Here is a 27,100-nt window from a genome sequence, read left to right on the forward strand (position 1 = left end):
CAGTCAGCTGAGCTTCTAGTTTATATTTCAATAATTTGCTTATTTGGTAAAAAAAAAAAAAAAAAAAAAAAAAAAAAAAACACCAAAAAAAAACCACCAAAAAACCTGACAAACCCCACATTCATCACGTAGTTTATCTGAGGTCTCCTCTACAGCAAAGCCTTGCTTGCAAAGAGGAAGAGAAGTTTGCAGCTGAATTGTTTTGTAAGAGATGTATCGATGGAAAAAGTTACTAACTGGGAGTGTTCTCTCCTCCCCAGTCCCGCCGTTGCTATTAGTGCTGCTCTGCAGGGTGTAGCTTTCCTCTTGGGCTCCTGTGTTTGCTTTACGTGCTGCTTTCCTCTTCCTTTTGCTCAGGAGCCTTTTTACGACCTGGCAAAATAACCCTGAGCAGCAGCACGGAATCTGCAGGACAAAAATGAGCCTTTGCCTTAAGTATCCCCGGGACAAATGGAGGTGAGTAGAGACAGCTCTGGGCTGGGGAATTGCTCTTGGAGTGCTGTTCAGAAGTTATTAGCAACTAGTGCACTGGGTTTGTTTGGGGGCTTTTCCCCCTGTTTGGCTGCAGTGTTGGGAATTGAACTCAAGTCAGGCATGGAAATATAGTGGAGCTGTAATTGCATCCAGGCCTTAGGTAGGGATTGCAGAGCTGGCTGGGACAGAAGTCCTTGGAGCAGAGTTTCCTGGGCCTTATGGCAGACTCAAACACATTTTCCCTCCTCCTTTTCCCTGGTCCTGCAGAGTGTCTCAGTGTTTCTGGCTCCCTGTGCACTCTACACCTGATGAGAGCACTTACCCTGCTCCCATCACCTCCCTGTCCCTCAGATATAATGCAGAGGTTGTATTTGCTCAGCTGTATTGAATCCTGCTATAAAAGCAGGGTGCAGAGGGCAGCTTCTGGATGCACAGTGAATCTCTGTAACTAATAAAATATAGCACCTGCCCTGCTGGAAGTGTCAGTGTGAAACCAGACTTGACAGGGTAAGTGATCCCAGCTCCTAATCCTGTAATGCTGGTACAGTTTGGTGGTGCTGGCATGAACGTGGTACTGAGAGCTAAGCTGGACTTTGAGAGAAATTTAAAATGGAGTCTTTGAAGGAAAATTACTCTGAATGGGATTTGATGACGTGCAGATCTTTTACTCGTAGGGTGTCATGCCTGGCAGTTGGGTGGATGGAAATGATTCTGTGTTGTACAAACAAGACTCCACATGAGTCAAAAATAGGCAATTAAGGACTGAATATTCTTGACACTCCTTCTTTCTGTTTTCTAAGGTATCCTTTGAGAATCTTGAAATTTACTGAGATGTTTGGGTTTTTTTCTGCTCTGTTCAGTGGGTATTTCTAATATCAAGCTTTTAGGTTATGTTAGTTTTGCCTGCACACCTATGGGATGTTGGTCTCCTGCTGTTTTTTCATGGGGTTTGGAGCCAGGTTTCCCCACTCTACTTCCAAAAAAGAAAACATTGTTATTTCCTGTTTACTGATATTTCAAATTTATATCTATTTATAAGTTTTCTAGGAAAAAACTGATAGCAAACAACTGTAGGTCAGAGACCACAGGGCTGGTTTGTCTATGAAACAGAATGAACATATTCCTAAAATATTTGATGTAACATAGAATCTACAAACAATTCTAGTAATGTAGAATCAACACATTTTTAGATGAGTTTCCTCTCCAGTTCACAGGGAGCAGACACTTCTCCCTCATGCTGTGAAGTACCAGAGAGCAGAGCTGTGTTTTGGGGCATGGAGGAAATGTAACTTCTGGGGGGACACTAACTCAGCAAGGGTGTTAGAGAGGGACAACCTTGAGCTGGGGATATAAAAATTATCTTTCTCTTGGTCATTACCTCTGGCTTCTCCCTCCTCTCCCATGCAGACCCAAGGTTCCTCCACCCTGCCTGGGTGTTCATGCAGTGCTCTGGCTTTATTCATCCCTTTCCATAGCAAAGAGTTCCCTGCAGCTGATGGAAGATTTCAATGTCTGTAGCAGAGCTGGCAGTAGGACTGTTCACTGGTTTCATGGAAACACTGAGTTTAGCTGCCTTTTGTTGGCAAACCCAAGCCCCAACAGCTGAGTCACTCCACACAAAGCAGCAGCTTTGAACATTTGCTTTTCCAAAATACAACCTTCCTCTTTCACCAAGGCTTCCAGGACACTTCTTGCTGCAGAACTTTGCTTTTTACTGAGATAAAAACACAGGCAGTCCCACATTTGGTAACAAGGGAAGAGAAAGAAAATCCTGTGTGAGGAACAAACCCAGAAGGGAGGTCTGGATCGTGTCTAAAACCTTGAACCACAGACACAGAAAAAAGAATTAAAATAAACCTGAACAGGTATTTTCACAACCTAATTTTATGTAAGGAAGTATTTCTACTGGCTTTTCAGTTTCTCCTTTTGGACAGCTTGAAATGCTGCCCATGGGCTGTGTAAAATCTGAAGGGGCAGGTTTTGGGCACATGGAAATAACCTATTGAGCACATGGAAATAACCTATTGAGCACATAGAAATAACCTACTGCAGCCATCAAAGCCACATCAAGGTGCTCAGGGTGATGTAGGACCAGTCACCCCTTCTCTGCTGAGCTCTCAGCTGGAGCAAAGACCTTGGGTTTCTGCTGGGAGCAATTCATGCTCACAAGTCCTTCTGCTACTGAGTCATTCTAGCTGGCTATTTTATTGGTTATTTTAGACTATTCTAATAATTATTCTACTCTGGAAAAAAAGAAAAAAGGCAGAATCATGTGAATTGTAGAATCCAGAGGCTAAGAAAAATAGCATCTAAGAAAAACAGCATCTAAGGAAGACTACACAAAATATCCGGCAGTAAAATAAAAATGAGCTGGGGAGTCAGTGGAGAGTGAAGAGGAAAAAACACCAGAGCAGCCAACTAGAAAAAAAAGGGCCAGCATAAGACTTGATAGTCACAGGAAGATCAAAAATGAAATGAAACTACTTTGAAACCTCTCAGCTGGAATGCATTTCAGAAGAGCCACAGAGTCTCAAAGAAAGCTGTCAGAATGGCAAATTTAAGTCAGCAGGCAGATTTGAACAGGAGATGTCTTAAAAACAGCCAAAAACAATTCCTATAAGTAATACCTGACATGTCAGAAAGTAAAATACTTCTAAAAGAGAAACATTGGGAATGGGCAAAAACTGAATTTGAAAATCTTCCATCCAGTGTTTTACTACCTGCTGCTGGAGATCTGACAGTCATTTCAATTATTTCTCAAGCTCATTTAAGAAAGAAAAAAAAGAAGCTTGCTTTCCCATCCCCTCAATTAGAGAAAAATCATCACATCATTTTATGTTGAGAGTTAGTTGATGAATATGTGTCATATATCACTGCCTCTGCATCTGGCAGGAATCAAAGCAGACACTTTGAAAGGCAAGTGTCTTTGAACTGCTAATTATGCTTAACAAAGAAAGTGTTTCACATGTTGCTTCTTAATGAAATTTCTGCTTTTACCTAAAAGGGTTTTGCTCCCATCTTATTTCTGGACAGGATGAAATTATGTTGAAACTAACAGTAATCTATTTATTTCTGATTGTACTGGGATGTTTTAGGAAGTGGAGGAAATATTCTGTGTTTCTTCCACAACCAAAAGCTTCTGGAGATTTGCTGAGAAATAGTGGCAAAGGTAGAAATGTTTCTCTCTTGGATACATGGTATTAAAGGCATCTGTGAATGTTCTGAATTCGAGAATAGTATTTTAGCTCAATTCCTCTTCCCCCAGGAACTTCTTCTTCCTCAACTTTCTCTTATTCTCAGAGCAGTGTAAAATACCCCAACAAGAGCGACACCCAAACAAATCTTCTCAAACAAGAGCAATTACCAGACAGGAGGATAATTTGTAGGGGGAAAAAGGAAACAAGAGTTGGGCCAGCAATTTGGCATTGTCTCTAATTCCACCTCATTTAAGTACTTTGCATAAGGCTCAAAAAAAAAAAAAAAAAAAGAAAAAGAAAAACAAATACACAAACAAACAAACAAACAAACAAAAATCAGCAGAGCCCAAACAACAAACACCCAGATTGCAGTGCAACACCTCAGAGCCTCAAATCTTTTAGGATTTACATCCTTCTCTAATCTTGAAGCTTCTGAAGTGATGCCAAAAAGAGAAAGTCCTCGAGTGCTGGGCTAGGAAGCAAGGGGTGTGGATGTGTCTGCTCTGCTTTGGTCTGCCAGGGAAGACTTTGTTTTTCTGGTCAACATCAAGCCATGTCTTTCAAATTAGGAATCTTCCTTCAGTCTAGGAAAACACAGGAATATGAGGCTGGGAAGAAAGTCCCAGTAATGCAGAGAGCTGCTGGCAAGTCAGGAATTGATGGTAAAACCTGCAGTACCTGATATGAATAAATAAGTTTTGTACTGTTACTCTCCAGCACTGGAATCATGGATTTTCCTGCTGTTAGCCAGACCAGAATTATTTTTTTAAAGTGTAATATTCTCTGATTTTTATGATGTAAAGAAGGGAATGCAAGATTTGTGCTAGCTCCTCAAATTGTAAGAGACAATGTAAGCTCAAGAGTGTTGATTCTCATTTTCCTTACAACTACTTTTAAAAATCTTTATGTGTACAGGTGGAATAAAAATGACAGTCAGGCCTATGAATTTTTTAGAATTGCTCCTTTCCATTGCCAGTTTGTCCCACACACTGCTGTGAGCTATGCAGTTTTGGGAAAATGCTTAAAACACAGAAATAGTACAATTCAGTCAATTGCTGCTCATCAGTAAATAAGAGCATTCAGAGGCACTGCCAGGCAGCAGAGCCTGGGATTAGCTCTCAATTGCCTCTTCTGTGAAATCTCCCTGCTGTTTCCTCACATCCATTCACAAACATTCCTCCTTTCCACCCACTCACAGTCCCTACAAGAGTGTTTAGGAGCTCAGCTGTTTTACTGGGATTAAGATGTGGACATTAGATATTAAAAGCAAATTTTAAAATCCATAATGTGCAGGAGGTATCCTTAAATGCTTCTGTTGCTCTGGCACTGGCTGGTGTGAGCTCTGTGCTGGTGCCAGTCTGACAGCCCTGGTGGGATGCTGGCTTGCAGGAAGCAGCTTTGGTGCCATTCCCAGTAGGTCCTGGGGAGAAATCCCTGGATTTGAAGTGTGGCAAAGGCTCCCCACGGAACATGCAGCAAACTTCTCCCAGTGATGGTGCACTGAGCCTGGGGGGTTCCTTTTGTGGGGCCATATTTATGCACACCATAAAAATGTGTTCAGGGATGAAAAGCAAAAGGAAAAGAAGAGAATGAAGCAAACAGAGAGTTAGTCCAATTTTACCTTATGTCCTGGGAAGGCAAAGAAAGAGGAGAGAAACCTCAATGGGATCACTAATGAGCACTGCCTGAGAGCTGCTCAGTGTGTGCCTAATCCCTTTTGTTCCACTCAAGGTCTTAAAGGCAACTGCAGAAGTACTTCAGGCCAAAAGCCCCACCCAGCCAAAATTCACCTCCGCACATTCCCCACAACACCCTCACAGCAAATGTCAGCCTGTATCTCCCATTTCCCAGTCCTGAGATCTGCATGTCCCCAAAGGATCAGCACCATTCCTGGAAGAATTAGGAAATCCCACAGTGGGTGTTCTACATCAGGTTAACATCCTAGAGAGAAGCTGCTGGCTGAACAGCTGTATTTTTCATGAAGCACATCTTTAACTTTATACCTGGTGGAGTGATGAGTGATTCAGGAATTCTGGAAATTATTTTGGAAAACAGGCAAAACAGAGAGAAGTGGTGCAGGTAAAGCTGAACTTCCATGGGGCAGTAAATGGACCAAGTGACCCCTGAGGGACCTCCCAGTGTTTCTTTTCTATGATTTCTCTACCTTAATGCTTCTGTCTCACTAACTAGACAGCTGGCCCTGTGTTAGCCACCAAACAAGACAAATGATGGATTCTGGCTTGGATGAGGCCAGTTTGGACTGTTTTGTTTGCATTCATGAGCAGCCATGAGCTCTGGAGGAGAGCTAGCAGGCTCCATGCATGGCCAGTTGTTGCCTGTGCTTTCAGACAAGGTTGTGCTTGCCAACATTATCCATTTCACAGCTTCTGCAGAAAATACCCAGTTGCCCACCCTAGTCTGTGATACTGCTTGTGTGGCACATGTTCCTCATTACATTAGAATTCTTAGCACAAAACTGACTTTTAAGTGAGGGAGTGGACTTCATCTGCATGTTTGGAGGCAGAAGTTCTAAAAACTGCTATAAAAAAATGTCAATTCCTGACCTTATCCTCCAGCTGAGCCCTGAGAACTTTGGTCTCTTTTGAGAGGCTGCTGTCAGCGTGCTCAAACATGAGCCAGGTTAATGCAGTTAACCCTGAATTCCTGGTGGTGTCCTGGCCTTGCCTGCCTGCAGGATAATGAGCTCACCAGTGTTGAGGCTGCTTGGAAATGATGCAGCACTGGTCTGTGTGTTACTGGTAGCACTGGGAAAAGGAGCAAAGGGAGAGGAAACTCCATCCATTCCACTCTCACCCACACTGGGTGGGATCCCTGGCAGCAGCAGCCCCTGCTGTCTCCAGTGATATTCCCCTGAATCCTATTGCAGTGCATTTACTGTGCTCAAGAATTTTGTTAAGAGATTGAAAGCCCTGGATATAGAGCTATCACAAAGCAAATAATCTTGAAAATAAGTGTATTTGAGCAAGAAGAGCCAAGTTCTCATCTGGTGAGGAAACTTTCATCTCCCCACATCAGCCCTTCTCCAATTTTCAGTCTCAATTGTACACAGGGGAAACTTAAGATTTATCTGAGTCAGAATACACCTGAGTTTTAGTTCTTTCACTGCTGAGAAATATTTGGAGTTGTTCCCATTATTTCAGAAGGGTTGGTTTGTGGGTAGTTTTTTAATATCACCCCCCAGGTGTCTTTTTAATTTTTTTTTTATTTTTGAAAGGCTCTTATTTTTGGAGCTTAGGAGTCATAATGAATAAAAACCTGTGAATGCAATTCAGTGCAGATCCACGAGTTGAGTCATGGGTTCCTCTTGAGTCCGTGCAGGAGTCAAATCTTGTCCTTGTAAGGGGATTGGCAGTAGCTTTGGAAAGATCTGTGCTCTTTCCCAGTTTGCAATCATGAGCTGGGCTTCCAGCTCACTCTTTATTTATATAGCAAAGAAGCATTTTATCTGCAGGTGTCAGCTATTGTCTTAGTAACCATCCCTGTATCTGTGTGCAGCTGCACAGGGCGGGAAAGGAGCCTCTGAAATTTGTTATGTGGTCTGGGTGTGTCTCACACTGCTCATATTCATGATATTGGTAGGAGATCCTTTTCTTTCCCTCTCTCTCATCTTTTACTCAACCCAAACAAAGCCAAACAAGTGCTTCCCACATCTCTCTGTCATCCATCACGTACCTACTCTTTTATCATACCTGTGCAGCATTTTCAAAATCAATGCTTCCATTTTGTCAGTTACTATTAAACAGTTTTTCAGTGCTCTAAATCCCTTGATGTGGAGACTGCCCAAGCTAATGAGGTGAAGAAAACCAAACCATTTCAGGCTCTGCTGGTTCAGTGAGACCCTCAGCTCTATCCCTGAGCTCCTCCTCACTCTGAAGAAGAGCTCACTTTGCCTCTTGGAGTATATTTCTGACCTTTGCCTCCTTTTACCTATTTGAAGTACATGTTCTTGCCATGCCACTGCTTGGGCAGTAGTGCCTCAGAGAACCAACCAGGGACTTCTTTGTGCTGTCCTGGGGGTAAATGTCACCCTCACAGCCTTATCAGCACACCAGACAGACACACACCTGCATTTCCCCCCCATGTTAATAAGGTGAACATTATTATACATTTTGTTAAGCCATAAGTACAACAGCAATCTTAGGCAGTACAACCCAGCCTTGACATTGATCCTAATCTAAAGGCAAAGCTCTGCTCAGGCAGGACAAGCTTCCAGGTTTTGGTAAGGAAAAGGTGTTGAAAACACACTTGAAACGATTTACAATCGACTTTTGTGGCCCAGATAGGTCAGATAAACATGGGAGTGAATTTGTTGAGGAAAACAAGCTGCCATTCTGAACAGCTGGAGGTTTAGCCATCCCCAGAGCAAAGTCCATCAAACCCAGAGATGTGGCAATCTGCCAGAGTGCTGCATGTGTGTCACTTTGATGGTCACACAGGAATGCCCTCTGGGCAGGAGGGGATTAATGATAACTCTCTGAAGCCCCAAGTGCCTCATTTTTGATCTTCCTGTGGCAGTATATTTCTTCCATTTTCACTTTGTTCTCAAAGCTTCACTCTTCATTTAAACCCTCCAAGGAAACTCCTTGCAAGATAGATGTACATTACCCTTTCAGGAGAAACAGGATCTCTGTCAGAAAAATAAATACTGGCATCTGTTTAGTAATGCCCCTCATGTAGACATCTCTCTCTCATCTTCTTTAAATATTAGTTTAGAAACCAGCTTTCATTGATAGAAATTGAATTGCCATAATCCAGATAGCATGGAATATTTCTGTAGTGATGCACTACTGCTAATTTGCAAGAATGGGAGAACATTTGCCATCCTAACAAATTCCTTTTGTCCTTGGATGAAAGAGACAGCAAAGACAGTGCCCCTGGCTAAGTGGAGACATGAGACAGATATCCACAATGCTCTGTATGTGAAGTCTAATGTTGGAGATGTTAAATAATTTTCCATTTCACTCCTACAGAATTAAAACTAAAGCTAAAACTACAGAATTAAAACTAAAACTAAATTTAAATTATACTCCTTTCCAAGAAGAAACCTACTTGGAAATAGCCTTGAAAGGTGTCAAAGATTACCTCTTCATAACGACCTTGGAGATGTGGATCCAAATAATGATATCTGGGTATTCATGTGAATGGTTCTTCTCAGAGCTGCCCATCACAGCTAATTTTGCCAAATACACATGAATTTTATAAAACCAGAAACATCTATTACTTGATCTGAATCTGTCCATGAAAGGGGATGGAATGAGCCCTAAATCCTGGTCCAGCAGTCTAATGTAAGACTTAACAGCCACCATGTGAGGTAGAAGATTTGGTGGGCACTGTTTGTAACTACAATTAAACTCAGTGTGCAACAATAACAATAACACCAACCAGCCTGGACAGTATTTCTACCTCACCCTCCTCCTTTTCTAAAGTGGTGGTTCAGGGCTAAAACTGTGGGTGTAAAAAGATTTAGTTTCCTTCCTCAGGCTTGGTACAGGCACAGGGCACAGTCACCGTGATTCACACTCCTCACTTGTGGTTTATCCCTGTTCAATCCAGCCCTAACTGGTGTCTGTGAATCTGTCAAAGGCTGTCCCATCTCACACAGCTTGCAAGCACATTCCAGATCCACCAGGAACCCACTGCCTTGCCCTGAAGCTCCAGGTGCTTGGGCAGAGCTGTACCAACCCTGCTTACCTGCCAGAAGGAAGGTAAAATGAGGAAAAAGACTCCCATAGAATCGAGTTTGTCTGCAGACCATGGTGAGACAAGAGTGCCATTCAGCCAGCCTGCTCCTGGGGCCCAGGGGCAGCAGACAGGACAGCTGCATCACTCTGCTCTGCCCAGGCTTGATGTGCACCTTGGCTTGCCAGGACCAAATTCTCCTCTGCCTGTGAGCCCCAGAGCCCAGCGAGCAGATCTAGGCCAAAGTGAGAGAGCAGAACCTGCCAGCAAATTTGCAGGGACTGTTGTGAGTTCTGCACAAACATTACTTGTGGGGAGCAAGAAGAGATTAGCATCTAACCACTGTCTCTCAGCAGAGTCACCTTCAGACCAGTCAGGCACAGTGCTACTCAATCTGCCTGCATTTCCAGAGCACTGATCACTATGTATCTTTGCATCATGGCCATCCATCACACCACCAGATTCTCATCTGAATACTGCCAGCAGCGCTGGGAGCAGTAGCGTTCCCTCCTTCTCCCTCTGCATCTTATTATTGAAGTTGCTGCTGGCAGAGGGAAGGAAAGTGGCTGTGTCCACACTGACATTAGCAGAACCGTCAGCTTAATCAATGCTCATCCTTCCCCCTCATCCCTGCTTATGTAGGAAGGGCAGCTTTGTTCATTTTCCTTTTGCACTACTTCTAGCATCCCTATTTTCTCCAGAATGCTTCAATACCAAAGCAAGTGCAGATCCTCAGCATTGGCAAAAGGCTGCAAAGGATGAGTTGGGTTTTTTTTTTTTTGGCTTATGGAACAGCTAATGTCAGAGAAGTGACTTAATTTGAATAGAAAACAAGTTTTATGGGGAAAAGAAGAAAATACCAGGTATAAAGAACCGTTTAATCTTTCTGAAAAAGCTGGAAGAAACAGCCATGTAGAAGCCAGCTGTGTCCCAGGGTACTGAGTATTGCAAGGGGAACTTCCAATGGCTAACCATGTCAGCATGGATGGCAAGGCTCTCCCTTCTCTGACCAGGTCTGCATCAGATGACATGCCTGACATCCAGAGAAGTTTTAATTGCTTTATTTCAAGATCCTTAGACACACACACACACACACAAAATGTTACTTGAAAAGAGCCTTACAGTGGACAGGATTATTCAGTGACAAGGTGTGATTGCTTCCATGGGGCAGAGCTGTTCACAGGACTTTTCCAGGATAACTTGGCCCTGGAGATCCCAGGGCTGCCTTGGAGCTGTGGCAGTATTGAGAGAACACAGCAGGCAGAGGATTGTAGCAAAGGCTCTGAGAGCAGAGAAAGGGTACAGGCAGGCCAGGGGTGCAGGGATTGCCAACAAGGAGCCTCTGGTCCAAGGAGAGAAGGAGCAGTCACTGAGTAAAAATTGGCTGCCCTATCTCCTTCCCTTCCTACTGGGTAGGTCAATGATCAGAAGGATCCCCCAGAAATCATTTCTGGTGCTCTCTTTGGTCTCACAGATCTGGCAGGTCTGATATAGAAGGTAGGAATGGTCCTGAGCTCCAGGAAGGCTGGGTCCGTTCTGCTTTAACCCCAAATCCTCTGGGACACTGAGGAAACTCTGGGACACTCTTTGCCACAGCCCTGGAGTTGTGTGGGTGCTCCCTGGGGCCTGGCAGCACCTCTCTTCAGCCCCCTGTGCCCCTCCGTGCAGAGCCCCCTGGGCAGGGTTGTCCCTGGAATCCACCTCTAGGTGCTGCTATACTACCAGCTATGGATTTCCCGGCAGGAAAAACGGGAAAGGGATGGCAGCAACTTCTTCATGATGCAGGAGGAAACTGCAGCAGCTCTGGATCACCAAAATGTGCTTTTTTTAAAGCGTGGTGTTAATTCTTGCATAAACAGCACGCCGGGCACAGCTATCCCTCCTTTGCCAGCCCCCTCATTCCTAGGCAGTTTCACACAGCCTGCAGGCTGAACTGTCAAAGCAGAGTGCAGCCTCCTGGTGCTAAGCAGGGAAAAGGCACCTGGGGAATCCAGACCTGATGCCAAAGGTCCTAATGCCTGCAGAGACATTAATGCTCCCCACAATATTCTGCTGTCCCAAGATGGGCACTGCTGCCCTGACTGACCCAGCTGCCATCTCTGCCCAGGCATGAAGCCACTCCTGATGAACAGATAGACAGGCTTGCCAAATATTAAGTTGTATAGAATCAATCTTGACTTCTCACCTACCAGCCAAATCCTCACACCTCCCCCTGTGTGAACAGACATACCCCAGCTTCTTTGCATTCAGAACTGGAATGTTATTTCTAATTTCTATGGTATTTGTTGGTACTGCTGCAGGTGTTTGGGGGTTGAGTGAAGAGGAGAGAAGGCAGTTTATGCTTTTCAGTACTGGAGTAGGATGTGTCTGTGGGCATGCTCTGCATCTAAGGCAGTGTTACTGATATCTGGGAGGTCTTTTTCTGGAAATGAATGGATACCAAACCCTGTCTTCTTAAACACTACAGGCATCATCTCTTGCCCTGTCTTGCAGTACCTCCTGTAATTAGCTTTTACATTAGAACTCAGAGTCCATTTTCTGTGTCAGACAACGCCTCAGCAAATTTTGGCTAAAGATTGAGGATTGGTATCTGTGGGAATTGAGCCAGAATTTATAGCAGAAACACAGGTTCTATTTTTCACTGAATTATATCTTAGCAAATGTCAGCGGGTGTGATAATTACTTGCTGGATGAAATATACTTTTTTAATCACGTCATTTGTTCCAAAACACTGTTTCTGGTATTTTCTCCAAGGGTTTATTAATGACACCTCACAAGCTGAGAAACTGGGACTTTTCCCTTCCAGCCTTTAAGGGGAATGAAGGGCTGTGTTTGGGGTTAGTAACTGGGACTCACTGCAAGCTTCCCTAAAACACAGATACAATAATCTGCTTTTATTGCAGCAGATGCTCTTACAAGACCTCCTGTGACTCTGTGTTACTTGTGGCCAATGACTGCCATGAGTACACAGTGCAATCAGAGGAAGGGCTGTTGAACAAGCCCAGGTTGTCCTCCTTGACTGTTGGTGGCATCACACCACTTCACACTGGTGACCTGGTGGGAATCCAGCAAGGCAGAGCCAAGCGCAGCTTCCCTGTAGCTGGAAAACACTTTCAGTCAAAAGAACAATCACTGCTAAAAATGGATTCAGGTCAACTTTTCCTCTGCTTTCTCTCAGGCAGGACATTCAGTGATTTGTCCTAGGCTGGGAGCACATTTTCTCTGCCCAGGGTGGACAGGCAGTTTCCTTTATCAGGAGTCCCCTCATGTCACACATGTCACAGCTGTCCTTCTGGCCCCTCTGTGTTCTGCATTCTCATACCGACTTTACTTTTTATTGAGTTGATCCTTAAAATCCTCCTCAGCATAACAATCTAACAGTTGCCACCGTGACAGGGTGACATCTGTGTCCATCTCAGAGGCAGCTGAACCCTGCTTTAATTTCTTCCTACCCCACTCTCTCCTCTTTTCCCCTCTCTACCGCTGAGTGTAGCTCACACAACAGAGGCTCAGTTCAGAAGAACTAAGGGAAAAAGATCAAACACACACCTGCCATTTTTACTGTAGGTGAGGCATATATTCATAGGACAAATCACTCATTTTCTGAGAACAGAGACTATATTCAACACGGGGGGAAGCCTTCCCTGTGGACATGCAGGAGGCTGGGCATCCCCCACAGATATTCCAGGCTCTCAGAGGCTGTTAGGGGCTGGCATTAACTGTGCTGTTGGCCCAGTCTGTGAACACTGATGTGAAACAGATGCTGGGCCACCTCTCAGCCACAGATATTTTCTGTCAAATGCCTGAGATCCAAACATATGTAATATGGGGTCTGGTTATGCCTCAGCACATTTTCTAACAAATTATTTCTTAGAAATAAAGCACTAACAAAGGGGAATTGTAATGAAACAAGACAACAAGGATAATGCCATTGTATGTATCTGGAGTAATGATGGGGCTAGATCAGATAATGAAGGTGTAAAATGGATAAACACTGGCATCTCTAATACCCATAATAAATTCTAGGACATTGGAAAACTGCATGATATCAACAAATAAACAGTTCATAACACTAACAATAACAACCTCATAGAAAAAAAATGATATTTAGAATGCTAGTCATTGAAGGAAAGTGTTCCAAAATGCAGAAAACACTACAGGACCACATAAAATGGATATTTGCTTCATGAAAAATAATCAGAGCAATTCTCTTGCTATTCCTCAGCTTCTTGGCTTACTCTGGTATCTCACAAAGCACCTTTTGCTCTTTTGGTTTCATCCTCACACGTGCAATGGGGGTGACAACTGCTGAAGATAAAAGTGACATTAATTCCCATGGCTTTGGCATTAGCAAATTCTCTGCAGATCCCTCTGCCTGACAGGCAGGAAACTTTGTCATAACAAAATGTGTTATGCCACTTAAAAGTTCGTGTTTATAACGAGGTGGGGGAAGGAAAGGATCTTCTGTGGGAGCATCACAGGGGAGGATGTGGAGCACAGGGAATGGGGATGGCATGGCTGCTGCTTTGCCCACTTGGTTCTCTCTCACCCCACAGGTGATGGAAGCAGCAGAGGTGACAGGACAGCAAACTGCAGCGTGGGCTGGCAGCCTGGCAGGGCTCTGGGAGCTGCAGCCACCTCTGATCACACTTCCAGCCCCCTGGCTCAGAGAGGAAGGGGATGGAGATATCTTTCTTAACCATCCAATCCTCACCTCAGAGTTTGCTGTTGGGCCAAAATTAAACCAACAACTCTGCTGAGGTCCAACAGCCCCAGATTTAGCAATATATTGTAATAAGCTGTGCCAGCTCTGCAGAGTCCCTCTGGATGTCACCGGGGATAAAGAGCAAAGGAGTGAAACCAGATATCAGTCAGCATTAGCAGGCTAATAACAAAGTCTCACAGAAGGCAGGGCTGGGACTTATCCCTCTCCTTCAGAGCTCCCTCATCATTCTGCAGCAAGGGAACCGAGGCACAGCAGTGCTGCTGCTGAAAGAGGTTCCTTGGACCATGAGGTCATCCTCCAGGAACAGCTGCCCCTGCAAGAGGGCAGCCCAGCTTGGTGCCCTGAAAGCAGAGCCAGCCCAGGCAGGATTGATCAGCCCTCTCCTCCTGACAGAGCAGTCAGAGCTCACCCTGCTGCCACCTTGGGCTCAGCTTGGCAGCAGATGTGGTGCGTTCCCAAGGGATAGCCATTCCTGTCATATCCTGAAATTAATCTCTCAGACAAAAATCTGCTTTTTTGGGAAGGAAAATGAGCAGCAGACCCATCCACACCAGCACAAGTGTGTGGCCAGCAGGACAGCAACAACGTTTGTCATTAAGCAGCCTTTCCCACTGTTCCCTTCCTCCACATATGATAATTTAGTTATGGTGCCATTTTTCCAAGACAACTAAGTGCACATATTTTTCTCTTTTTAGTTGACTGCTGCAGAGTGGCTACACTTGAGAAAATTAGTTTTTATCATTTTAATAATCTAATTTTCATAAACCTTTTAACGCAAAAACAAAAACTACTTAACGCACAGCAAGATAATTAATATTGAAAATAGGCTCTGCAGGGGAACTGTGGTACCTGCTGCCTTGCATTAGGCTCCCAGAATAATGAATTAGCCAGGAACTTTAAGTAAGTTTGTAGGAACAACATAAACAGAACCAACACAAACACCACTTCCACCTGATTTAGACAGATCCCATCAAGAGGCTGCTTAATATGTTGATAGCCTGACTTTGAGAATAACTTCACAGTGTCCCTGCTGGAAATGTAGTGACTCTTAAAAAACAAAATCATTCATAATCAGAACTCCCACTTTAGAGGTGACAGTAAAAAATGTAATTACTTACATGGCCTGAAGGAGAGAATTTGCCTTTTCCCTTAGCCCACCAAGCCACGATGGAGTGAGGGAAGGGTTTGCAGCTGGAACACAGAGGGGGCAGGCTGTCCTAGCTCTGCTCCCCACCCCCAGGACCCAGCAATGCCCACTTTGGACCAGGGGCCCAGGATGAGGCTCTCTGCTGCCCTAACTGAGTGGTTAAGGTGGATATTCCCTTTCCTGGCAAACAGTAAGTTTGTTTGGGTGGTTTTTTGTTTTATTTTCATGGAGTGTGGGGAGAGATATCAACTAATCTTTTCCTGCTAAACACATCTACCCCTAAGCAGTGTCACATAATTCATTAATGCTGGGAACCAGGAACTGCCCACAGACACTGAAAGGGTCCTAAAATGCCAAAAATAATGTGTGCACTTACAGAGCACTTAACTCCTTCAAAATACTATACAAATATTAACTAATTACTTAAAGAAATAATTATTTAAGTAACTAATTACTGACAGCAAGAGGTTTACTTTACTGTTTTTTATGAGGATCAGGTGTGTGCCAGGGATCCTTTGAAGGACCCTGATGAATTTGCTGGGACTGCAGATTGCTCTAGGAGAGTTAATGGCTGATATTTTGGGGAGGGAGCCAGCTTGTCTGGCCCATGGGAGGATGCTCAGCTAAGGAGGACCCAGTGGCAGTGTCCCTGTCCTGAGCCAGGCCCTGCACCCATAATTCACCAGGGAACATTTCCAGAAACAACCCCTCCAGTGTGCCTGGCAGGCAGGATGCACAAGCTGCATGATTAATAAGTGTACAAGAAAAGTTTTTTAGCTGCCACAGTTGCAGTCACTTCACGAGGGACTGCTCAAAGATGTGAGGTTAAAACCCTGTACAGGAAAGGAAACGGTGGGAGGGGAATCAAACAAGAATACAGATTCATTTAAAGCTCATCAGGGAATGATAAGGATAGGAAAAAAAATCAGAGTGAATTAATGCTGTCAAAGGGTTTAAAGGGAATATGAAAGATTCTTATTGCATGAGTATCGGGGGAAGACAAGCACAAATCCTAGACAGGTGATATGTCCATTAATTAGTAAACTGAAAATAATGATGACTAGAACCTATCTTTAATGAGACAGATAAAAGAAATGTGAACAATTCAGAAATGAGGAAAAGCCAATAAAACACCTTTTCTTAGTAGCATATGAGAAAATACTTCAAGGCAAATGAGCTGATACCTAAATCAGCTGAAACAGATCAGCCTGTGTTATTGGGGGAAGTGATGAAAATGCCATGCTGCATGTGATTATTCCTCCTAATTAGCCACCAGAAAACTAAGAATCAGACTAATGAAAAGGCTATACAGACACTTACAGTGAGAAATAAATTATCCCAAACACTCTTTTCTGAATATCTACCTAATACCCTTTCCAAACTAATCATCATTGCTCTGGAAGGTGCTGAGGGTGAGGAATACAAAGGCAGGTGGCACAATTAGGGCCATCAAATGCTCCTTGCAGGGGTCCCTGGGTGGAACAGAAGTCACAGGTCAGTATTTTCCCCTGGTCTTGCATTGGCACAATAATGCCAGAACTGCCAGTTAGCTGTGCCCACAGTGTAGAATGAGCATACCAGTGCCCCCCAAACACCTGTTTTTAGAGGTGTTGGCACATCCAGCTCCTCAGACACAGCTCTGGTCGTGGGTGTTTGGCACCTGAGAGCTGGGCCAGCAGCACAGGGCCTCCAGCAGCTCCACTCTAGCAGGAATAAATCTCACCAGGCAAACTTGATTGCTTTTCTGATAGAACCAGAAAATGAAGGGATGAAGGGAATGCTGGAGCTGTAATATATTTGCATCTGAGCAGTGCATCTGATACTGTGCCTCATGAAATCTTTCTAGAAAAATTAATTTAAATCAGCTTGAAGATCAACACTGTCTTAATTGAAAACAGGCTGGAAAGCCATAAAGAGAGGCTGACAGGGAGAGGCAAAGCTTGGAGCTGAAGATGAGGAGGCTGTAGAAGAACCACAAAGCTTACTCCTAATTTATATTTAATATCTTCACTGTTCATCCAGAAATGGTGAAGGAAACAACATTTTAATAAGATATGCAGATGAGATGAAACTGGGAGGAATTAAATCCTCCACAAAAGATGCAAACAGATCCAGAGAGAGAAGCAGCTGGGTCAGGACAGTATGAAATGCATTCAGGATTAGTTACAGAACAGGAGACTGTGACCAGTTCTCCCATTTACTGGAACAAACAGATCATTAGTTTTCATTGGTAGGAGGAAAGGAGGTTTGGGTTCATCATTTTGTGTGTCTGCTTCTGTGGATGTGAGTCTTGTGAGCCTGAAAGCTTGGGAAAACCCATCTCCACCCCAGCACGTTGTACAATTTGGATATTTTCTAAGTTAGTGACATAAGGCAGGGTTTGACTTCCTCATGGGTGACATTTTCAGACTGCAGTCTTCAGGACAGATGTGCATACTCAATAATAGTTGCCAAAAAAAAAAAAGAAAATTTAAAATTTGCCTGCTAAACATCTGAAAAAAGACAGTAGGTGAATTCCATCTACTCTCTTCAAACTTGTGGACACAAGTTAGAACCAGGCTAGAAATGAGCTATGGCAGCAGAGGGGCAGTGCAGCTTGGGGCAGGACAGGTTCAGATCACCATTGTGCTCCTCTGCTCTTTCTACACCTGGAACATTGTGTTCAGTTCTGGGAAGCTCATTAGCAAGGAGATATTGAAAAATCGTGGTGAGTTCAGAGAAGAGTAACAAAAATTATCAAGGGGATAGAGAGATTCATTTATAAAGGAAGATTAAAGGAACTAAATCAGTACTGGGAGAACTGAATCTGTAATACACTCAGAGAAAAATGGCTACAGAGAGATGTTACAATCCAGTGCTGAAAGGTACAAATGCCAAAGACAGGGAAAATTAAGTGGTGGGGGGTGAAAGGAAGTATGATAATTAGAAATGAGAAAGGGAAACAGATTAAATATCCAGAAAGAATTCCTGACGAGGGAACTCTCAAGTGCTGCAACACTGGAAGTTCAAGTGAAGAAAAAGCCAGAAGATGTGCAATGGAGGGTGATGACCCAGTCCCCCAGAGAGCCAGGAGATCACTGTGCTGCCCCCTGCTCTCCCTGGGATGGGCACAAATCCCCCTCGGGGGTGACATGGGAGCACTGAGTGTATGAATATGTATGAGACTACTGTTCCCTGTGAGCTAAGGTGACAGTACCATTTCCTTCATATATTTCTAATTTCCTCCAGTGAGCATTTGCTCAGAATGGAGAATTTGGATTCTGGCCTCTGGGCAATTTTCCCCTTGATTTCAGAATGAAGAATTTGGATTCTGGTCTCTGGGCAATTTTCCCCTTGATTATCTGAGAGATTTAATGCTTGGTGGTACCGTGGGACCAGACACCCCCAGAGGTTTTCTTCTCTGGGTAAAATTTCCAGTTTAATCTCCCATACCTCCAGTCACTTGTCACCACTCCACAGTAGCTCACCTTTATGCTCTGTGCCAACAGCAGACATCCTCCATGCCTTTTCCAAGCCCTTACAGACCCTTCTGCAGGATTCCAGCCACCTCTGGACTGTGTGGCTGATGCAGCACAGCAGTTTGGCTCTCTCATCTATTTTGTTTTCCTTCATACGTGGTATTGCTTTCACCTCTCAAATATTGATTAAGTCGAGCCAAAGCCTTGTACTAATCAGTGCAGCACAGTTGGCATTGTTCTACACGTGAGCCCTCTGTAGCTGGCTGTGTACAGCAGCACGTGAGCTATCTGTTTCCAGAGGGAGACAAGGGCTGCAATGTTTTAGCTGAGATCAGCTCCTATGTGCTCTATATCACCTACACTCTCTTCAGGAGTAATTTTATGCACACTAGAAAATGTAGTTTGGCCCTCCCCCACTGCTAATGATAGTTAATTAAACCAACTGATGTGAAGTAAAGCACCTTCCATGAATGATGGAACAGAGAAAGGTTGGATGGCTGCATATCGACCTTGGATATAAGCTGACACATCAGAGGAAAAAAGTGGAGATTAATTTAATTAAGGCATTTTTGGGAGTTTTGTTTGCCCCCACCAAAAAAGTAGCAGTCCAAAAGGAGGCACTTTTAAAACAGCTGAATTCTTCTTGCACCAGGTGAAACTCCTACAATGAGCAAAGCTTGTGGGGAGCTCATCTGGAGAGGAAGCACAGACCTGCTCTGGGAACAGTGGCAACCAGTGGGGCAAACTGTGCCTGCCTGGTTCCCAGCAGCTGCCAAGTGTGAATCCTAATCTTTGCAAAAAGCCAGAGATGGAGTCAAATGACTTTGTATTGCTGTCATTTGTATTCTGCCTCCGGATGCTTTCATTCCTCTTGCTTTGAGTAATATTTTTTCAACCTTGTCTTCCCATTAAAATTTCCTCTTCATTAGAGAGCATTTCAATATAATTTCCTCCTGAACCGAGCTCAGGGTACAGCCCAACTAATAAGAATTGCATGATCTGCATTATTATGCACACATAATCCATTATAATTGAATCTTATCCCACTTTAATTGCACGTGTTTACAAACACTGCAACAGATTATGTATTTTAGTTGATTGTGCCATTAATGATTGAAAAGTCAATGCTATTTTGTGTTAAACCCTTTTTTGGCTTGCATAACTAGTGAAACAGTATAAAAATTCTGGAGAGTCACAAGACACATTTCTAACTTTCTCTGTTTTATTTTGAAGTGTTGAGAAGAGTTCTCCCCAAACTGAAGCCATGCATCTTTAAAATTGCAAAGCTTTGTATCATCCAAATGATGTTCAGTCTTGCAGAGTTTGGCAGGATTTTAGTTAAACACTTGCTCTTGGTTGGATTTGGAAGCTAAAGGTACTTCAGTGACACAGACTTTGTTGTTTGCTGTGATTTACAAACCCCCACCACCCACAAGCTGAGTGCTTCTGCATTTCCAGAGAAGAGCTTTGCACCCAGAGCTCACCCATATCTGAGCAGGCTGAAATTCCTGAGCATTCCTGAGCAGGCCCCCACTGCCTAACTGGGACTTTTGCTTTTGGGCAGTGAGATAAGGTCAGCAGATGCAGAATTATTTAGGAAATGGACCTCCTGAGAGTTCAGATACTGAAGAGAATTGGAAAATTTGGCAGCACACTGTGCTGTTTTGGTGCAAGGTCAGTTAGATAAGGTCAGTCAGGATGTTAAATCTAGCCACTGCCTAGTTTGTCATCTCATTTTGTAACAGGAACAAGGAAGCCTGATAGACCAGAATCCCCAGAAGAAAAAATATGAAAACCAAGTCAATATTTTGACCAAGATTTATAGAAAATGCACTTCTTTTTATGTGCCTTTTCTCAGATACATTTACCCCATCTAGCTTTAACAGAGATAGAACTGTTTTATCTGGGCTCTGTTCAGCTTCTCTCCACATATGTTTATCCTGCTGCTCTTCAAGCCTCTGAGCAGGGCATTTCCTCACCCTAAAATCTGTCCTTCAGACATGAGTAACACCTTGCTGAAGACACTGACAGGACCACCAATTTTAAGCATCTTGCAAAGAGTCCTCAAAACAAACAGTAAATTTTAGTCACCAGTGCATCCCATATCCAGTGGCTTTCCCTTGAGCCTCCCCTGATCCAGATAATCAGTAATTGGGAACTGACTTCATGGCCCCAAACATGCATATTGACTTGTTTAAATTATATTATATTGTAATAAAATATTACTATGCTGGTGTAGGAGAAAAGGTTTGTCTGAGTGGAAGACAGGCTTTGGCAGAAATCAAAATGCAGGTGATGTGCTCAGCAACCTCAGGATGTGATTGTTTATGTCTTTGACAATAAATAATACATCACAGGCACTGAAAAATGGAGCTTCACAAAAGTCTTGTGAAGTAAATCAGCAGCTGTTATCCAGGGCAGAGAGGGAGATGGGGCAGAAAAAGGTTAAAGAACTTGGCCAAGAGGACAGAGAAACCTGCAGCCACGTGCAGCTCCTGGAGGTGCCCTGGTCTGTGCTGGGAAGCACAAGCCTTTCCCTCCCAATTCCCTTTTAGCTACCCACTGCAAAGAAATGGCCACTAATGATGCATTTGGATACCCAGTTGTCAGGAGGATGCGAAACCAGGAGATAAATTAATGGTTTTTATGCTCTGTGATGGATTTACAGAGACTCTCAGAGGCTTTAATTTGGTCAGGCTGGGTTCTGCCGTGCCTTATTGTTTCATCTATTGGATTTTTGATAAATATAAAGCTCTCCAGTGGGACTGAGGATCTGAAGGGTTTTGGGGTGGAATTAAGAAATATGGTATGATTCTGTGTTTATACCAGGAAGGCTTTTGTTTTTTGCTTTTAGGGATTTGGGCAGGAACGGTGCCCTTGTCATTAATTGTTGTCCATTATGACTCAGAACAAACTTACTGCGTTGTTTAAACTATTTTCTAGGCATCACAAAAAGTTTAGATATTTTGTCAATGTTGAAGTGTGAGATTCTGTCCATCTCTACCCAGCTGTGTAAGATTCTAGATCAGGGGGTTATGCTGATAATGCAGAGGTGATCTTGTAGATGTTTACTAATATTTATGGCAGTATGTTGTGATGTGAAAATACTTTGGGCTGAATCTGGTCAATTCAGGTAGCCTGCATGCAGTAAAGGCAGGATTTCAGTGCTCTAACTGCCTTACCCTTTCTTCTTTCCTCCCCTCCATGGATGACATCCTGCTGCCTGCAGCCACTCCAGATCTGTACTCTACAGCTCAGTGCAAAGTGGCCACAACCACAGTGGGCATTTCTGTTGAGGGTTGCACTCAAGCCAAGAATTTTTTGTGCTTTTAGGGCTCAGAATTCCAGCATGCCCCTCTGTAGACAGGATCCAGTGCTGAGGAAATGCTTTAAGTGAAAAGCATCACTATTTTCTGCTGTCCTTTCAAAGGAGCCCCTGTGGGAGCTGACCTTTGAAGGATTCCCTGCGTGTGGTGAGGTCTGGTGGCAGCCAGGGAAGCCAGGATCCATGAACAGGCTCACAGGTACTTGGTGAGGAGCTAAAGCTTTTGTTTGTGGGGAGCAGAGCTCTGGAAGGAGCAGCTCTGTAGCCACAGGAGAAGAGCTGGTACAAGGTCAGAGCCTTCAGAAAGGGCAGAGAGAAAACAAACCATGCATGCACTGCCTGTGTGCATTTGCATGCATGTGCATATGCAAGCAGGTCCGTGGGTGTGATTAACTCCTGGTTCCCGGGTGCATTTGGAGAACAAAGTGTAAGTTGCAGAATACACCTTCCTCCTTGTGTAAGCATAACTACATCAAGCTCAGGAGAGGAAAGAGGAGGGATTTAAAGCACTGCAAAAGGCTGTATTGAGGCTGAATCCCTTGCAAAATCCTCGTGCTAAATCAAACCCGCTTCAGTTAAATAAGCTCATCCACTCCTCCATCATACAAACTATTAGTTTTTCACTCTCAGTACTGAAAAAAAGGTCAGAAGTATTATCACTGGTTTTAACCCAGCAAAGGTATTTGCTGCTGTCCTAAGGTGTGTCTGCCAAGCTTCAGGACCCATGCAATTTTTATGACTGAAGCTTTGTATACACAAACCTCTGGGGTTGGGGGTGGAAATAAACGAGTTATCTGACGAGCTGGCACAGTCTTAACTAGTGTTGAGCAGCTGGAGAATCTGGAAAGCACATCAGACTTGGAGTCTGTGGGGAAAAGAGGAAATTCTGCAGTTTTCAGAGTCTTTCCATAAAAGGAACAAATTAAGGGGAGAGGTGAGCAGGCAGAGCACTTCAAAGATGGAAAGTTTGCAGACAAGAAGGCGTGTTGATAAGACCATTAAAAGCCAGCTAGCAGAGTGATTAATGGAACAGAATTGCCTTTTGGTTCTTGGGAGGAACAGACAATTGCATCCCAACGGGATCACCAGAGATCTGAGCACAGAAGTCAAGCCATCACTGAAAATCTGCATTTATTCTCACTGCCCTCCCAAACAGCTCTCCTTCCAGCAATCACTGATAAGATGAACTTCCCAGATCTACTGGGATTTTAGTGGGCAAGGTTCTTGGAAGAGGAAAAAAAGCAGAGAAGTGGGGGAATAGGATTGGTGGCATGCAGAGCTTGAAGAAAATATCTAAGGAGTTCATTGAGCAGAAACCTGGATGTGAGGACAGCTCAGGTCTCAGCACCAGGAATACCCTGAAGTCCTTGGGAATGCCTGCAATGCAACACCCATGGCCAGGGTGGGAGGTCACATCTCAGCACAAATGTTTTCTGTCCCTGCTGGGCAGAGTGCTGCGAGCTGTGGAGCAGCTTTAAGCTCATAGCCAGGAGCAAATGGAGGGGCTTTCAAGCACCAGAAATACCCAACGATTAACTCAGCAGTGACTGAAATAAAAGAAGCGTCACACATGGAGGAATATTTGGCATGTTTCCAGCTCTTAGCAAACACAAAACCCCATCAGCCTAAAGAAGCATTAGGAGTTTATGATGTGGAAATAACTGGCTGGTGTGTGACGCATTTCCAGCTTATGGTGAGCCATCTATTAGAAGAAAATGTTTTAGAGGTTCTGGACTCAACCTCCCTGCTACAGGCCAAATGCCATGGGCATGAGGCAAGTGTTTCAGAAACAGAATATCCTGCCATGTGCAGAGAGGGAAGAGATCAGGGAACATTAGGCATAATTACTTCTCAGCTGTTTAGTGCTCAGATGAGGTGATGGGAAAAAGTCTTCTCTAATAGCTGAGTTGGGGCAGTTCTGTCTGCTGTGGTGATACTTTTGCTGGCTTCCTCTCACTCTGAGGCACCCACTGGACGCACAGAAACCTTTTACAATTTGACCATTTGACTTGAAGAAAGCACTCAGAATAAAAGGGGATCTGCAGAAATGGCAGGAGTGAGTGAACTGTTCTCAGTGCATTTATTTTAGCAGTAAGAAAAAAAAAAAAGGCTGGCTTAGTCATGTGCAGCAATCAAGGTCAGCATGACCTTGGGTTTGACTAGCAGCACTCCATCCTCTCCAGTGGACTCAGGGAATGCAGAGCATTCCATGGACACCACCTGGTTTTACAAATACCTTCAGAATCAGGAAAAACACTTGCTGTACAAAGGAGCAAACTGAAATACAAGGAAATGCCCAAGAATCCAACAGCACATCCAGCAGTGCCAGACCACGGTTGGCTGCCAGTCTGTCTCTGCAGCTGCATTCTCCTTGGGAGTTAGCTGGGGGAAAGTATCAGAATGTCACTGACAAAAGAGGGCAATGAATCCTTCATCAGAGTAACTCCAAATGGTATCACGAGCCCTACAGCAATTTCCTTAATGGGCACTTTCTGAAGTGTTCCTCCAGAGAAGTTCCACACTGGAAGAAAATCTCAGGTGGGCAAGTCTCTTGCTTCCATAACCCTGGGGGTGCAGGAGCTATCCCAAGGTGTCTGCATCCTTTATGGTGGTAGCAGAGCCAGCAGTGAACCTCTGACTCTGAAATGCTGGCTTTCATATAGAGAATACAAGAAAATGGGAGCCAAAACTCAACTCAGTCAAGCTGAAAAATGGCCCTGTATGTTTTTTTCTCTTCTTTTAAACACTAATTTTCTGTCCTCTGGGTCTTTTAAATTCTTCTCTCTGCTATTTTTGTCAAAGACAAGATTTGTGCTTTTTATTTGACAGAGTCTTTTCAGTTCCTCTGGGAAAAAAAAAAAAGAAAAAATTTAAAAAGTTAAAAAAAAAAAAAGGAGAAGCTGTGGATATGTCAGTGCCAGCCTACAAAGGACTACAGAGAAGATTTCTCTACTGGAGAAGCTCTGTTAGGTGTCCCACAGCACCAAAGGAAGGGAGGTTTGGTCCAAACTCCTTACCTTTGGGCAGGCTTATTTTCCCATTTTTAACCTTGTGACATTAAGAACCTTCCCAGAAGCAAATGTTCACTCTTCTCTCCTGAAGTACCAGGATTTCTCAAATGCATTTAGGATCTGGACACTCACACTTGTTTCTATTTCAGACAACACCACCTGGTCACAGTGCACTTACTCTTCATGGCCTTTACAAAAGAAAATGTCCAGACATTTGCAGGAACAGAGTCCCTTTTGCTTCCTGACTTGAATATCACAGTAAATGTATGGACTTTGCAAGTGCCTTCATGCTCAGAAGGCAGGGCCTGGTGCAGGAGGAGTTTTAGGACCAAATCACAGAATGTCTTAAGTTGGAGGGGACCCACAAGGATTATTGAGTCCAACTCCTGGCCCTGCACAGGACACCCCAAGAACCACAGCCTGTGCTTGAGAGCCTGGTCCAAATGCTCTTGGAGCTCTGGAAGCCTTGGAGCTGTGACCACTTCCTTGGGAGCCTGTTCAGTGCCTGGCCACCCTCTGGGTGAAGAATGTTTTCCTGATGCTCAGCCTGAACCTCCCCTGACACAGCTCCAGCCATTCCCTTGGGTCCTTCTGCTGCTCAGCACAGAGAAGGGATCAGTGCCTGCCCCTCCTCTTCCCTCAGGAAGGGAAACTGAGGAGATGTTTGCTCAGACAAGAACAATTCCTTGACTGGCAACGTTGCTGCTTTGCTGCTTCCATCACTCCTCTGAAAATGTGCCAAGAGGTGCTTTTGTGGGCAACATGACATCTTAGCCTTGCTTTACATGAGCTAAGGAGACATCTACTTTGTGCCAGTAAAAGAACATTTCCCCATGAGAATGGTGTCATTCTGCTGAGAAGCATCACCATGGCACGGAGCTCTGGCATTTTCCAGCAGAAATGAGGACCAGGGCACCAGCCCAGCCCTGACCTGGCCCTCACATCCCTCCCTGTGCCTGGCTGTGATCAGCAGGAGGGCAGAGCTGGGCTGGCACAGCCCTGCAGGGCTGGGGCTACAAGGAGCTGCTGCCTCTGCAGGAGCCTGAGCCCTGAGAGCACTGGGCTGTGAGCAGCACTGCAGCAGAGCAGCAGCCCTGCCCTGCCTGCAGCAGTCCCCTCTGCACCTGGGGATGCCACAGCCCTGCCAGGGACGTGGCTGGGTCCAGTGCTGCTCCCCCAGCCAAGCAGCAGGAGCTGGGGTCACAGGGAACAGGGAGAGGAACTGCCCATGCTGAGTGATGCCTGCCTGCTCCTCCTCCTCCTGCTGCTGTTTCCTGGGAGCTGAGGATCAGAGCAGTTCTATTTTCAGGATTTAGATAAAAGTTTCAGTCACAGGTCATGACTCCCTCAGTTACAAGGGATTCTGACCATTTTTCCTGCGGGGTGGGAACAAGAGAGCAGCTGCTCTGCTGTGCCTGCCAAGCTCTGTCCTGCCTGGCTGGAGTGCCCAGCTCAGGGAAAGCTCCTTCCTTCATCCAGAGACCATAAAGATGCTGACACCCACAAAGTGCACCCCAGGGATATTCCTGCATGGTCTCCCAGAGCTGGCCTTCAGTACATATTGGCTGGTGCAAAGTCTCTTCCCTGTGCCCTCCTCAGGAACTGCCTTGCAAGGCTCAGGATTTCACAGAATCACTGCAAAATTGGAGATCTCCTGACAGGAGCAGAAAAACAGAGGGCTGGGAGGAGGTTCTGCCTCAGTGAGCCCAATTGCCTGCAGTCACAGGCCATCATTCCATGAGATCCTTTCATCCAGCAGTGAAGCTGTTATCATAAAACTGCTTTTACCTAGTTTACAGTTTACTTTCTTTGCCTCCACCTCTTTGTCAAGAGGAATAATTTAATGCCTCATTTTTCTGATGACTGGAAATCTTCCCAAAATTTCCAGCCTTCTACCTATTTGTTCTTTGTGTCAATGCTGTTCTCAAGCAGAAATAGCTCTTCCCACCCTCCGGTGCTAGCCCTCCTCCCAGCTGCATTTGTAGACAGCAATGACATCTCTTAAAGCCATAGAAAGGAAAGGCTGAATTTGCTGCACTTCTCTGCAGCTGTTTCTTGTTTT

General features: G+C 44.5%; 1 protein-coding gene across 5 annotated transcripts in view; it reads left to right on the top strand.

The window, feature by feature from the left end:
- Window positions 1–264: 264 nt before the first annotated feature.
- The window catches only part of LOC103815302 (calcium-activated potassium channel subunit beta-2), a 129,807-nt gene continuing 102,971 nt past the window's right edge, over window positions 265–27,100 (top strand). For all 5 annotated transcript variants that reach the window (XM_009089042.4, XM_050977859.1, XM_050977861.1 and 2 more), the window contains exon 1: window positions 265–456. Coding sequence is in view for 3 of the 5 variants with exons in the window: in XM_050977859.1 (XP_050833816.1) it covers window positions 419–456 (38 nt within the window). In the remaining 2 variants the exon portion in view is untranslated. The remainder of the gene's footprint in view (window positions 457–27,100) is intronic.

Source organism: Serinus canaria, chromosome 9 (genome assembly GCF_022539315.1).
Source record: "Serinus canaria isolate serCan28SL12 chromosome 9, serCan2020, whole genome shotgun sequence".
In the NCBI taxonomy this organism is placed as follows: Eukaryota; Metazoa; Chordata; class Aves; order Passeriformes; family Fringillidae; genus Serinus; species Serinus canaria.